This window comes from Eurosta solidaginis, chromosome 4, assembly GCF_040869045.1.
Source record: "Eurosta solidaginis isolate ZX-2024a chromosome 4, ASM4086904v1, whole genome shotgun sequence".
NCBI classification, from domain to species: domain Eukaryota; kingdom Metazoa; phylum Arthropoda; class Insecta; order Diptera; family Tephritidae; genus Eurosta; species Eurosta solidaginis.
In genome coordinates, this window is record NC_090322.1 from 237,765,154 (window position 1) to 237,779,979 (window position 14,826).

Below are 14,826 nucleotides of genomic sequence, written 5' to 3' on the forward strand. Positions count from 1 at the left end.
GTATTAGGGTCTGCTGCTACGGTCTACGGTTACGGTCCACTTGGGAGCGTGTTCGCGCGAACACACCTAGTGATGGGGCGAAAGTTGCGATAAAAAGTATCGGAAAACAAGGAAAAAACAGACCGGCCATCACTAGAGAAAAAATGGAAAATAAGTTTCCGGAAAAAAGTGTGATTGGCTGCAGTTAAAATTGAGGCGGCCTGGCGATATAAAAAAAAAAAAAAAAGGGATCGTGTAACATCGGTTGACACAACTTCAATAGCAAGCCGCCAACTGCTTTATTAACATTATTGCTACGTCAACTGCACATCCCCACTTATATTTAACGAATCGCCAAACACCCTAGCCGGCTGTGCACGTATTCAACGAGCATTGTGGAAGAACCAAAAGACTGCAACGAGGAATTGCAGGCCCAACTACTAGAAGAACAAACAAGTGGGAATAAACCTTATCACGGTGGTGTCGTGTTGACACCAGCGCAACGTATATAATATCTAGTGAAGTAGGTCGGCGTTTCACAGCCACATTTAGTGAGGAAAGTGTTAGTGATTTCGATACGGATTCGGACGGCACTGAGGTAAATGTTGATGAGAACCATTGCAATCCGAAGATAACCCCTTTCTCTACGTTACGAAGTACCCTACCACCTTCGGAAAAGCGTCCGACCACCAATTCCGCCTCCAGGGCCAGCAGTACGCTGCCGCGTAATACAACTAACGTCAAAATAGCCAAGTCATCTAGATCGTAAAGGCCAGCACGAAGCTTTATCGCCACCAGGTTCATTCGATTACCTCGGACCAGAGCGCAACAACCACCAACAGTACCAACACGGCGCGCCCAAGACCGCGCACCACAACCAACAACAGCGTCGGCTTCACCGGCAAAGTCAACTTCACTAGCGACAACACGCCGGCAGAGATCCATGGTACGTACTCTGTCGGCCATGTAAGTACTAGCAAGGTATAACTTTAGATATAATTACCCTACAAAAAATTCTGGTCACGAAACTTACCCACGCCCATGCAAATGTGACTAGGAATATAACCTATGACTGTATAATAACTAGTCAAACGGCGTGGAATGACGAGAGCATTTTTGCAGGGTAGTTAAAAGAACTTCCAAGTTGTACTTAGAGGGTTTTATACAGCCCGGGGTAAACCCTTCGACAAGTATCGATCTTTTTTCGTCAAAATTACAGCATTTTTTAAGAATTATCAACATAAAAGATGAAAGGATAGTTTAACTTATTATAGAAAAAAAAGTTACACATAAATGATTTCCACTATTTAAGTTTAGCTTGTATTGATTATCTAACCAAACGAATTACTACATGAACACTTATGTTTTGCAACTTGACAAGATATTAAAGAATGCAACAACAGTTTAATATACAAAATTATTTACACATTTTAAAGGTTTGTTCACAAATAAACAGGCAGTTTTGTCTCAGTCAGATTAAGCAGCAATTACCTGTTAGAACGCTCAAAACTAATTCAAACATACTCCGTTTATTTGTGAATGCATCTTATATACATTATATTGAACAAAACCCTTTAAATATAACTAAAATTGTATTCAGCAATTTACGAGTATAATTCCATTTACCTAATACCTACCTAAGCATTAGCTTTACAACAAAAAAAAAAAACATCTTTTTTTATCATTTTAATAATATATTTTGTCGCTTTAAAATGTTTGAAGTTAGCTCTATAAATTTTATTGATAATAAACCGTCTCTATCACGTTAAACATTTTAGCGATTCATTTTTGGGAGCTCAACCATAAATTTAAAGAAATTTTTTTTGCGACAGCAGCCATTCTTCGATTATGCACGAATTGGCAAAAGGATTTTGGATTTAATTTTTTTTCTTATATCTTACAAATGCAATATATATATATATATATACATATGAATCCCTATTGCGGGCAATATCTTTCGAACAACAAGACGAAAGTAATCTACGTGCACGTAATACATATTGCTATCGCAATTTCATCTTTATTGCTTTTGTAAACACTTTTCTTAGTACATATTAGATATTAGTATAATTATACTATGCGAATTATACCGAATTGATATTTTGTTACACTCAAAAATAAGTTCCACTACAACAACATAATAATTTTGTAAGTGCAAACAAAAAAAAAAAAAAAACAGATAATAAGTGATTATCGTAACAATGTACTTTAAGGGCAACCCCTTATGATAATAACCAAAACAGAACTTTATATATATTTTTCTTTGCTAACAAAACATAAGCAAAGTAATTTGAATACCTTGTTGTTAGAGAGTGTAGTTTATATTAGAATTTAGCTAATAATTCAATGATTTTTCAGAGAAAAGGTTTAAGGCATTAATAATGAGTATTGAATAAAAATTGTATTTATAATGGGAATGCTGACGTCGCCCGTTATTTAGAAGGCATAGGGTAGAGCAGGTAAGGGGCCACTGAAATTCAGGTGCGTCGGTGGCCATGGTTTTTGAGGGTGGGTAAATGCACCGGGCGTCGCAACACCTCCCGCGGCGCCCCTCTATATATTCGGCCCTTTTGTTTTTATTTTAATTTTCAGCTTTTTTGTTCGTTTTTTTCTTTTCAGCAGTTTTTTTTGAATATCAATACTAGTAACCGGTCATTTCCGGTTCGGTAAACATTTTTTTTGCGTCATGTAGTTTCTTGTTTAGTTTTTTTGAATTTTTCAAATTTTGGAATGTTTTAACGGTCTGTCCGTGGCATCCGGTCCGACCGGATGTCGTTTCGTTTAGAATTTCCAGCACTTTGAATTTGTTCTGCGCTTCTGTTCGTTTTTCTTTTGAATCTGACAGCTGAGTTTTTTTAAGGCATGATATGACATTTTTTTCTGATTATGGCGCAGGAACAGTAAGGTTGGCAAGGACCCGCCCTAGCCGACAATGACTAGCCACTGTGCACCACCACATCATGCCGACCGCCTTCCTTACTGCTTCCACCGAAAATGCGATTCCATAACAACATGTACAATCGACCAGTAGCTGCATTAAGCGGGAGTCATTGGTGCCGTATGTCGTATCGCTGTAGTCGTATCCCTAACGTAATCAGCTGTTTATCGTTACGACGGAAAACCAAAAACCAATTGGTTGGCTACGATACGGTTACGACCTTAGCGGCACCAAAGAGGATAGATATAATAAGAGCCGTCACTCGTTATTTTTTAGGCATTTACTCGATGTTTTCTATGAGGTTGTCGCTCTGTACATTTTCATGGGGTATTTGTGTTTAATTTTCCCACTGTATTTAATTAATTATTTAATTCCCTTTCCAAAAATCACGCTTGCATGAAGTGGCTACACCGCATGGATAAATGGGAGGCAATTCAAAAATGTCCCTCATAGAAAACATTCGGCATCAATTTTTTTATTTCCAGCGAGTTACTCGCCACAAAAAAACCAGTGGCGGCTCTTATTATATCTATCCTCTTTGGCGGCATCAATAATCGATTGCATTGTTTTCCATAATGTTGTTCGAATCAGCTGTTATAAGGTTACCGATACGGTTACCGATAAAGCACCAATGTCTGCAGCTTTAATCTTCCGGGACCACCATTGTGATACCCAAACTTATTGTGAGTTCTATGAGTACAATTTGTGATTTATTTTAAAAAAAAAACTTAATTATTAATCTAATAAAGATATCTTAAAAAAAAAAACGCTCGTGGACCTTTATTTTATTTGAACCTTCTACTGGTTGAGTTTATGGGTTCGCCCAATCTCACGCTCAAATTAGACCGTGATCTATTGTTTGACAACAAAAAAAAAGTATTTCGGGATATTTGCTCTGGGATACGCCACTTGCTCGATTTGTTATGCCAGCTCTTTACTCGGATTTACGTTGCCGATATTTTTGTTTCAACAGACAAATGTATACAGCTTCCTATTTTTCAGGTGCGGTCATTAAGAGGTTTGACGTTTCCGCCCTTCATAATCTGCGATATTCTAGCGGGACAAGGTAGGTTCCAGTCCCAACGCGGGGACAACCCACACCCTGACATAGTCTGGAATTTATATCCGTCAACAGTGACGGGGCTGCCAAGTCGCGAATGTGCCGATTCTTTCTTGAATGACAGCAAGTACTTCTTCCTGTCCTCATTTACCGCCCTTTTCTTCGCTTCTGCAGCATAAAAGCAACTTGAGTGTCGAGTCTCTTAAAATGAGTTTTATCGTTAAGATCTGGTCGATAATACATTTACCATCACAGATCACGCACATCTTTTCATGCTGGAACCTGGTACCGCAGATAAACATATTTCAAGCCGCGGCTGAGTCAAGCAGCCTCAGCCCGTTGGGAGATGTTACAAGGTGTGCTTAAGTGCATTAAAAATACTTAGGCCCGGTTTTACAGTACAAGTTCAACTCAGTTTGTCGGTTAAACTTCTCTTAAACTTATTCCGCAGTTTTTCAGTCTACTTTAACTGAAGTTTAAGCTAAGCTTAAGCGGCCGATCTGCAAGGTTTATACTCTAGTTAACCTATCAGTTATTTGCTTTCGTACAAAATGGCGTCGAATATACCCAACAAACATTTGGGCTTGAGTACCATTAGAGCTCATGTTGATAACTAGGCATACTTCTAAAACTCAAGAGTTGTTTCGAAACAGTGGCTCAACTCGAGAATCATAGCGTACTCAGCAAAAGAGGGAGCTTTTTATAAAGAATAAAATAATTAAAAAAAAATTTTAAGTTAAACGGTTTTATTGAAAACAATACTTACATTAAGTAGTAATAATACTTAAAGATAGAAAATAATTAAGTAGGTCCTAGGTACTAGTCATCACACTCCTCATCAGTCTAGGGCGTTGATCAGACAATTAAATAAAAGCGTTGGATGCGTCAAATTTCTATTCATAGTCATATACAAGACCAACTGAACCTTAATCTGGTTATGCTACGCCTTACATTTTTAGAAATTTCACGCGCCCAACGCTTTTATTTAATTGTCTGATCAACGCCCTAGACTGATGAGGAGTATGATAACTAGTACCTAAGACCTTCCTAATTATTTTCTATCTTTAAGTATTATTACTACTTAATGTAAGTATTGTTTTCAATAAAACCGTTTAACTTAAAAAAATTTTTTTAATTATTTTATTTTCAAGTTTTTAGTCTTTATTTAATTTCCTATTATTTCTCATTCTATTTAGTTCATTTAGTGACTCATTATTACAAGGACTCTTTCCTGACAATTTGTTACAACTTAAGTTCTCAATACATAATCCTTCCAAAGACTTTACTCGACTCTGCGCCACGTATGCTTGTCCCTCCTCCAACTCCAAAATATTTTGATGTCACTTCTACCGGACTGTATGCAATATTTGTTCCAAATATGAGCCAAATCGGGCATCATAGGTCGCTTTCTATTCATGTATGTTATATGTGTTCCAAATATGGATCAAATCAAATCGGACCACAAATACGATTTTTGTGAATATCTCGATCCATGCGCCACCTAGCGGCGATTTTTTTTCATAAGTCGCTTTTTATTCTTGCATGTATTATGTGTTCCAAATATGAGCCAAATCGGACCACAAATAAGATTTTTGTGAATATCTCGATCCATGCGCCACCTAGCGGCGATTTTTTTTCACATGTCGATTTCTATTCTTGCATGTATTATGTGTTCCAAATATGGACCAAATCAAATCGGACAACAAATACGATTTTTGTGAATATATCGATCCTTGCGTCACCTAGCGGCGATTTTTTGGATAGGTCGCTTTCTATTCTTGTATATATTATGTGTTCCAAGCATGAGCCAAATCGGACCACAAATACGATTTTTGTGAATATCTCGATCCTTGCGCCACCTAGCCGCGATTTTTTTTCATAAGTCGCTTTTCATTCTTGCATGTATTATGTGTTCCAAATATGAGCCAAATCGGACCACAAATAAGATTTTTGTGAATATCTCGATCCATGCGCCACCAAGCGGTGATTTTTTTCATAAGTCGCTTTTTATTCTTGCATGTAGTATGTGTTCCAAATATGAGCCAAATCGGACCACAAATACGATTTTTGTGAATATCTCGATCCATGCGCCACCTAGCGGCGATTTTTTTTCGCAGGTCGATTTTTGTTCTTGCATGTATAATGTGTTCCAAATATGAACCAAATCGGACCACAAATGCGAATTTTGCGAATATCTCAATCCTTGCGCCACCTAGCGGCGGTTTTTTTCTTATTATTGCATTGTCATCGGTTTCTGAACTACATTCCAAGTTTTAAGCTTGTAGCTTATCGGGAAGTTACTTAAATTTTAATTACAAGATTCTTTCACAACGGCCGTGCAAGCCTGTCAAGTCAACCTAAATAAAACCGGTTAAAAACATGCTATTACTTAAGTTGAAAAAATGTAATTGACAACTTGTGGTTCTCTAACTGGACTCAAATGTAAGATTCAATGATGTTGATGTAGAACCTTCGGTGGAGTAGGCGGAGCACGCTACCATCACCCCACGGCGGCCGCCTATATAATTTATTCCTAATTAATTACGCTTCATTACTGCCATCAACCAGGTGTTTATTTCTCACAATAAACCGCTGTTGGTTTTGGTGGCACCTCCTTGGAGATTTTTTGCAACTCCATCTCAAAACGATATATAATGTAAGATATCAAGTGGAAAAATGGGTTGAGTATTCATTTGAGAACTGTACATTTCTCAAAATCTCTCGAAATTAGGATAATAATTGGAAAATATTAATGACGGTGGAGATCATCTAGAAAACTTTTAATTTTACAAAATTTCTCAAAGGTTGGATAGTGAATGGGGAATGAAGTTGGATATCAACTGGAGAACTATCTGCTTTAGAAAAGTTAAATAATGATGTTGGATATCACTTCCGGAACTAGATATATAATTTCGCCGGAGAATTTTTTTCCAGGTTTGTTGGGTAAACAGAATCCAGCTGTTGGCGTATCTTCAAATTAAGAGCCAATTAATGGTGACTTATGACCATAAAGCCATAACCAGATAAAACAGCTGATCGAACCTACCTTATGGAAATCAACGTAATCGATTAATGCTGCCATACCATAACGCTAACGCCATAACCATACCATAGCCAACCAATTGGCTTTTGGTTTCTCGCCATATCCATAACTTAAAAATATTTGAGTTGGTGAATTTAATAATTTTTTCTAGATTTTATTCATTGTTTTGGATGCGTTATGACTAAGAGACTTATTTTTTGTGGCATATGTTTGTAATGTTTTGCGTTTTCTTCTTTTTTATGAAATTTTGAATATTTTTGGTTAAGGCATCATTAATCTATGACATTGGAGATGGGTATGGTTACGACTATGGCGTTAGGGTTAAAGGCCAAATTAAACTTCCTTAACCCTAACGCCATAGTACTAACCATACCCATATCCATATCCATCTCCAATGTGATCGATTAATGGTGCCTTAACCTACAAATCGTGAAAATTTCATAAAAATTAAGAAAACGCAAAAAATTACAAACATATTCCACAAAAAATAAGTCTCTTAGTCAAAACGTATCCAAAACAATAAATAAAATACACAAAAAGTTAATAAATTCACCAACTCAAATATTTTTAGGTTATGGATATGGCGAAAAACCAAAAACCAATTGGTTGGCTACGGCAGGCATGCTTAACCAACGAAACGATATCATTTCGTTACGATAATTAACGTTAATAAACGAAACAAACACCCCTATTATGAACTCATACGATACACGATAAACGCTTGCAATCTGTTGTACCGTATTATGAAATAAATTCTAGCGTGTGAAATCCGATCGTTAGCGTTTATCGTGATATTGCCATACGCTAACACCGCACCAGCTGTTAAATTTTCTACGTTAGCTATCGTTGATAAATTTTTGCACGATACGTTGGGAGCTATTTAAATAAAAGTAAATATAAAATTATAAAAAAATCCAAAAGAATCCAACTAAAGCCTCAACACTCTGTTGCAACACCCTGGGCAAGAAACCTTAAAGTGGCACATACCTTCAAAATATTTGGGATGGATGACCTATTTTTACGGGCGCGTCTGTTAAGACATACTCTGAAATCAATTTTTTTTATTCAACTTTTTTTTTACTTTTAATATGTATGTAGAGTTCATTTCAAGAAGATTGGAAGCATCTCTCAATTTTCTTCTTTCTAGGACCTCTATGCAAGTTTCGTCAATTTGTTCATTTGAGTTTATAAAAAAGGCAACAGAGGTTGCAGAAAACATTTATTATTACAGGTTTTAAAAACTTTTGCCACTTTTACATACAAAACAATTGAATTGTTAGTATTTACGTTTTGTTTTGCTATCTGTTTCGTATAGATTCACAAAAATTTGTAAACAAAACTCTGCTGTCATTCACAATAGTACATCTATCGGGCGTGTGGAAATCGCAATATGAAAGCTGATTTTTTACGATACGCTAGCAAGCGTTTATCGTCTATCGTATGAAAATTCATAATAGGGGTGAGTCATTTCGTTTCGTTTATTAACGTTAAGAACGTCAAATTAACGAAATGATTTTGCTTCGTTTTCTGCCATATCAAAACGAAATCAAATCGTTTATGTTGATTTATAAATTTCAAACTATGCTGGCAAAGCTGATTGATGGCGGAGTCATTAAAGGTGAAAGCATTAGCCAAGCTGATTGCAACTTTTCTCACGAATTTTGACAGTACGAACATTTCTCAGAGTATTTTTGACATTGCCACCAACAAATTACATGGAGTTGGTGTGTGTATGTCAGCTCGCTGTACCACCTTACGGCTTCACCATGGCTATAGCATTGCCAGCACAATTCAAACATAAAGTATCACATTTTTGCTAACGTTTTTAACGTTAACGAAAGCTTTTCGTTGCGGTTAAAAACGAGATACAATTTATCTTGATAATTTCATTATCGATAATATTTCGAAGTGTTTCAACGGAAACGGTGGAAATTTTTTGATAAACGATTAGCTTAACGTTAAGGTGGTGCATCCCTGGGCTATGGTATGGTTATGGCGTTGGCGTTAATGTATGGCACCATTAATCGATTACATTGATTTCCATAAGGTAGGTTCGATCAACTGTTTTATCTGGTTATGGTTTTATGGTTATAAGTCACCATTAATTAGCCCTTAAGGAAGTTCAATTTGCACTTTAAGCTGCAGCCGTTGGTACGTTATCGGTAACCGTATAACCTTATAACAGCTGATTCGACCAACCTTATGGTAGTCAATGCAATCGATTATTGATGCCGCTAAGGTCGTAACCGTATCGTATCCAACCAATTGGTTTTTGGTTTTCCGCGTAACGATAAACAGCTGATTACGGTAGGGATACGACTAAAGCCATGGCTCAATTATATGGTTGGCCCATCTCATCAGCTGATTTTATTTTTGTCATTGCGTGGTCGATGGGATTGTCAAAAGAAGATGGCAAACTCAAAAAAAAACTAACACACTGGCAATATTTTCTTACAACATACAAAAACTGCTAAATTTTATGTTTTCATTCCATTGCATTCGCATAACACCAACAAGCAGATTTTGACAATCTAAACTAACATATTTTGTTTTTGTACAGATGAGTCAACCATATAGTTGAACCATGACTACAGCGATACGACAAACGGCAACAATGACTCCGCTTTTAATTGATTCACAATGATTCATCAGTGGCTGAAAGCGGCCCTTTATCACAGCTGACAGCTTTGCAGCAGGCAATAACAAAAAAAAATTCCTTCATCGTTTCCAATTGGGGGGAAAATTATAAATTTTGATTTTATTTTGACTGTAGTTTGTTTGGAAAATAATAATGTCTAAACATGATCCCTATGGGACGCCGACAAAACCAGATAGCAATTGTCGCACATGCACAGATTTTAAGTTTTGGTCAAAACAACAACGACAAATATTTCAGAAGGCGGTGAGTACATGTAATCATATCGGAAGATTGTGCTACGAGCAATTATGATAGACGTTTCGTTTCACAATATAATGTAAGAAAGTATGTAATATTAGATATGTTAATTAATATTTCAGGACAACCCAACGGAGGAAAAAACGGAGAAAGCTCCCGCTGTGCCGCAAGGTTGTCCATTAGATAAAATAGCACTGGGCCAAGCAACATGGGGTTTATTACACACAATGGCTGCATTTTATGAGGATAATCCCACGGATAATCAAAAGAGAGACATAAAAACTTTTCTTGAAGTTTTATCACGTGTTTATCCATGTGAGCATTGTGCCAAGGACTTTCGCAAGGAGTAGGCATATGTTTTTTTTTTTTTTTTTTTTTGAAATGGTATTTGGTATCTAATTATAAATCACTGTTTTCTTTTTTTAACTAGCCTACGAGAACATCCAGCGCAAGTAAATTCACAATATGAATTTTCACAGTGGCTATGTAAATTTCATAATCGTGTCAATGTTAAATTAGGCAAACAGCAATTTGATTGTTCTAAAATCAATGAACGGTGGAGAGATGGCTGGTTAGATGGATCCTGTGACTGATAATCGCACTACACTTTGTTGTGTTATAAGTAAATGCCAGCAGAGCCTACCGACAGCGACATAAAACATCTTAGTAAGATGTATATGTGTTTGTATACATTATTATCATTATGGCAGTAGTGGGTAATCTTTCAATGATCACACTTATGTAGATAGTTCATCTAGATAGTAGTTGTACACACACTAAACATATTGTTAAATTAAAATGTAAAGATTCAAGCTGTCTAACCTAAACGCAAATCTATATATTCTTTATTTTGTTTATATTTTATAAACGTCGATTTATTAACAGTAAAGATTTAAAATCTAAATCTAACTTTTCTTCATATCAAGGGGCTAACGCATGTTAGCTGGAGAGCAATATTTTTTCAAATTGAATTCAAAGTTCCATCCACTGACATAAAGCAATTTAGTCACCATGTTTTCCCAAAACTGAATTGAAAACCGAAGATACTAGGGTTTTTAACCAACATTTTTTAAGTACAAATTTGGTTAAAATTATTTATATAATAAACTAATCTGCCAACTTATATGTTGTGTTGCTGTTACCAGTGTTCCATTCACTATCGAGGAACTTTATCTAATATCTAGCACTTAAAGGCCACAGAATTATTTATCTATCAACAAAAAGGAGTATTTTCTCGATTTAAGAAACTCACAAATCTGCTTCCGTCCTTTTACGTCAATTCAATTATGAGTAAAGCCAAAATAATATGCAATGAATAGGGGATATAAGATGCGGCCTTCAGCATCAGAAGTATTTCGCAAAATGGTCAAACTAAGAAATACTAAAAAATCGACACTCAATAGAATAGTTAACCGTTGTAAGCTTTCGATTATTTATTGCGGTATGTACTCAGAACACAGTAAATCACAATAGCGTTAAGATTTTCAATGTTTCATAGTTTCTATAAAATTATTAACAAGTTAGTGTGTCTGAATATGATACTGTCGCAATATCTGCAGTCTTGTACCTCTATTGTCATGAACCTACGCGCCTAAAATCAAGCTACATATACAACACTTTCGAACCGTATATCTAAGCCAACCATATGTGTCCGCAAAGCGCACCATGTGCGGGTAAGGGGGTAAGAATATACCCGCGGTAGGTATGCCTGTCGTAAGAGGCGACTAAAATACCAGATTCAAGGGGTGTGTAGCGCAACCATTCAGGTTGCCAGCGCAATATATAGCTTCTCCAAACCTAATTGTCAACCTCACCTATCCGCGGCGAATCCTGTTTCACTAACAGACGAGGCTCTGGCGACCCCAAGCTCCTCATGGAACTTGGGGTGGGGAGGGAGGGGATGGTCTGAAGGTTTAATGTGGCCACATAAATCGTGCCCGAGATGGTCGGGCTAGCAGTTTAATGGTGATGTGTTACCGGAGCGTACCGGATCTGTATCCGGCAAAGGACCATCACATCGATAACACTCCCCAAAGCCTTCGGGGAGCAACAACAACACCATGTGAACGGTGATCCATCTTCCTAGGGAGACCGACAAAGCTACGCGTGATTTTGAATGAATGAATTGGAAAATCACAAGAGTGTCGTATTCATTGTAAAGTTTTTATTTGTCGGCCTGGTTCCCGATATAAAACTTGATTGAAACATAGTACATACGACGAATAGAGTACCTTGTGAATCGCCTAATTGGTTTTAATATTTATGTCCGATTTTTCATAACGAGTTTAAACAACAGTTAAATATTAAGAGCGTGCATGTCCAGGTGGAGGACCTTCCCTTCGTTCGTTTTTTAATTAGCGCAGCTGCCTTTTGGCTCAACATTATGCCTTGTTTTCTGAGGAGAGCAGAATAAACTGTTCACCTAAGAGGCTTCTGCAGCGCTTTGCGTTCGCGCCTGTATAGCCGCTTAAGGAATTGTTGTTGTGCGTGGAATGGAACATATCCTACTTGCTTATGGGCTTCATCATAGGCAAGCCATTTGAGGTTTCGGGCTAAGCCTTGATAATAAGAACACGAAAACCGTACAAGACCCCCAAGAAAGTTGAAGGGGTCCCCATCAGAGAGAGAAATGAGATGCAAACCAACAGTTCCTGTTGAATACCCAGAAACCTGGACATCCCAACAGGTATCTGATCGATAGGCCAACACCGCCCAGGGGCTTAAGGAGTCATCTCCGTAAGCATTATGCGGAAATACGGCACCTGAGAACTCAGCCGTATGAAGCCAAAAAACACAAGCAGGTCCTCAGTGAACTCCACAAACAGGCGTCGTACCTTTATGCCGGAAATTGCCCGGTGAATCCAGTACTCAAAAAACAGTACCCAAAACTTGCGGAAGAGGAACGCACACTCCCCAGGGAAACACGAGCCACTCTAGGTCAACTTCGATCTGGATACTGTAACATGTCAAACGCTTACCTATCCAGAATCAACCCCGACATACAAAATGTATGCCCCGCTTGCAAAATGTCTCCACATGATACCAACCATCTCTTTAATTGTAATGTGGAACCAACGCCTCTAACACCCCTCTCATTATGGTCCACCCTTGTTGGAACAGCAAGTTTCCTTTGACTCCCGTTGGAGGATATTGATGACAATTTGTGATCGGTCGCGCCTATTGGATGGGGCGAAGCACTGCTACAACAACAACATGAACGGAGGTGGATCAGGTTTCAGGCTTCGTTGTTTTTTTTTTGACCCGTTGGCCGCCGTGGTCTGATGGTAGCGGGCTCCCGGGTGATCAAAAAGTTTAGAAAATTTTTGCAATTATAAAATTTCTTTTAATTGTGGTCGTCCCTCGGCAGTGGTTTGGCAAACACACGGCATGTATATTTCTCAGCGAAAATTGACGTTCTCTTCAGCTGTTGTTGTAGCGATAAAAAAAATTCCCCTCCACTACATGAGGAACTTTGGGTTGCGAAAGTCTCGCCTGCTAAAGAAACGGGACTTGGCAAGGGTAGGTGCGGTTGACAATTGGGTAAGAGAAACTATAAATTCATCTAGCAAAACCTTGAAAAGGCTGCGCTACACAACCCCTTGAATCCCCTGTCCTGCATCTCCCGTTCGACATCGGCATAAAACATGCAGATCCCGTACCACCTAACTTAAACCAATTTACCCTTGCTCCTGTAAAAGAAGTTGTCAAACTTTATTGGGCTCTCGGCTCCAGTCCGTCTGAAGCACTCAATACAATGCTATACCTTCTACCTCTTGACCTGGTGGGGAAGAAAATAGCGGCCATCGCCACTCTACGCATAAGGGAAACAGGTCTCTGGTCAAATGAATCTAGTGGACACGCAACAATCCTGGGCACGAATGCCCCAGTCCCAATACCGGTACGCACTGACTACTGCACGCCAAAGAACGTCTTCGTTAAAAACTATAGTATATATATACCATCGCAACAATACTAGAATACCAGACAACATACGGTACCGGGTGCCATCAACAATATCACGGATGGTTCTAAGCTTGACGGGAAGGTGGGAGCAGGCCTCTTTTCACCGGATCTGAGTCTAGAGTTCTCTTTTCGCCCACCAGATCGCTGTAGTGTTTACCAAGCGGAAATGCTGGCAATACACAGGGCTGTGAATCATCTCGGGTCTATGCCTAAGTATGGTAAACGGGTGTTTATTTTCTCAGACAGCCAGGCCGTATTAAAGGCCCTCGACTCATTCGTTGACAACGCAAAGTCGATCACTGAATGCCGCAGATCTCTTAACGTGATGGCTCAGCACTTCAGTATCAGCCTTATATAGGTACCAGGGCGGGGATTCAAGGGGTTGTGTAGCGCAATATATAGCTTCTCCAACCCAATTGTCAACCTCACCTTCGAGCGGCGAATCCCGTTTCACTAACAGACGAGGCTCTGGCGACCCCAAGCTCCTCATGGAACTTGGGGGTGGGGAGGGAGGGATGGCCTGAAGGTTTAATGTGGCCATATAAAGCGTTCCCGAGATGGTCGGGCCAGCACATTAATGGTGCTGTGTTACCGGAGCGTATCGGATCTGTATCCGACAAAGGACCATCACATCGATAACACTCCTCAAAACCTTCGGGGAGTAACTAATCGCTACAACAACAACAACAACAACAGGTACCAGGGCACAGGGATATTGAAGGCAACTGCAGAGCAGACGAGCTGGCCGGAAGAGGCACCACCGACCATATCCTTCCGGGAAATGATTTGGTAGGTATACCCATGGCCACTTTCAGGCTTCGTTTGAACACAAGCACTATAAGAATTGCAAATGGACTATGGTCAGCCATGTCATCGTGTGAGACATCCAGGCTAAACTGGCCCGCATATGACAAGGGGCGCACAAGAGCGCTTCTGATTTTAAACAA

The 14,826-nt window shown here is 38.7% G+C and overlaps 1 protein-coding gene across 3 annotated transcripts; it reads left to right on the top strand.

Annotated features, from left to right (window-relative positions):
* The first annotated feature begins 9,650 nt into the window (after positions 1-9,650).
* On the top strand, positions 9,651-10,820 carry Alr (Evr1_Alr domain-containing protein Alr). Of its 3 annotated transcripts, none has more exons than XM_067780551.1 (4): positions 9,651-9,922; positions 10,039-10,262; positions 10,347-10,368; positions 10,436-10,820. In XM_067780551.1, the coding sequence occupies exons 1-4, from the start codon at positions 9,812-9,814 to the stop codon at positions 10,490-10,492; spliced, it is 414 nt and encodes a 137-aa protein (XP_067636652.1). In that variant the 5' UTR covers positions 9,651-9,811; the 3' UTR covers positions 10,493-10,820. The 3 variants fall into 3 exon arrangements, with proteins under 3 accessions (XP_067636652.1, XP_067636653.1, XP_067636651.1); XM_067780552.1 differs by having other exon boundaries at positions 9,653-9,922; positions 10,039-10,231; XM_067780550.1 differs by having other exon boundaries at positions 9,657-9,922; positions 10,347-10,820.
* The last annotated feature ends 4,006 nt before the right edge of the window (positions 10,821-14,826 follow it).

Bases quoted from the DNA above. Each gene is read 5' to 3' on its own strand.
- Alr (XM_067780550.1), top strand. From the start codon at position 9,812: ATGTCTAAACATGATCCCTATGGGACGCCGACAAAACCAGATAGCAAT. The intron at 9,923-10,038 runs GTGAGTACATGT...TTAATATTTCAG, and splicing joins GACAAATATTTCAGAAGGCG to GACAACCCAACGGAGGAAAA. The intron at 10,263-10,346 runs GTAGGCATATGT...TTTTTTAACTAG, and splicing joins GCCAAGGACTTTCGCAAGGA to CCTACGAGAACATCCAGCGC.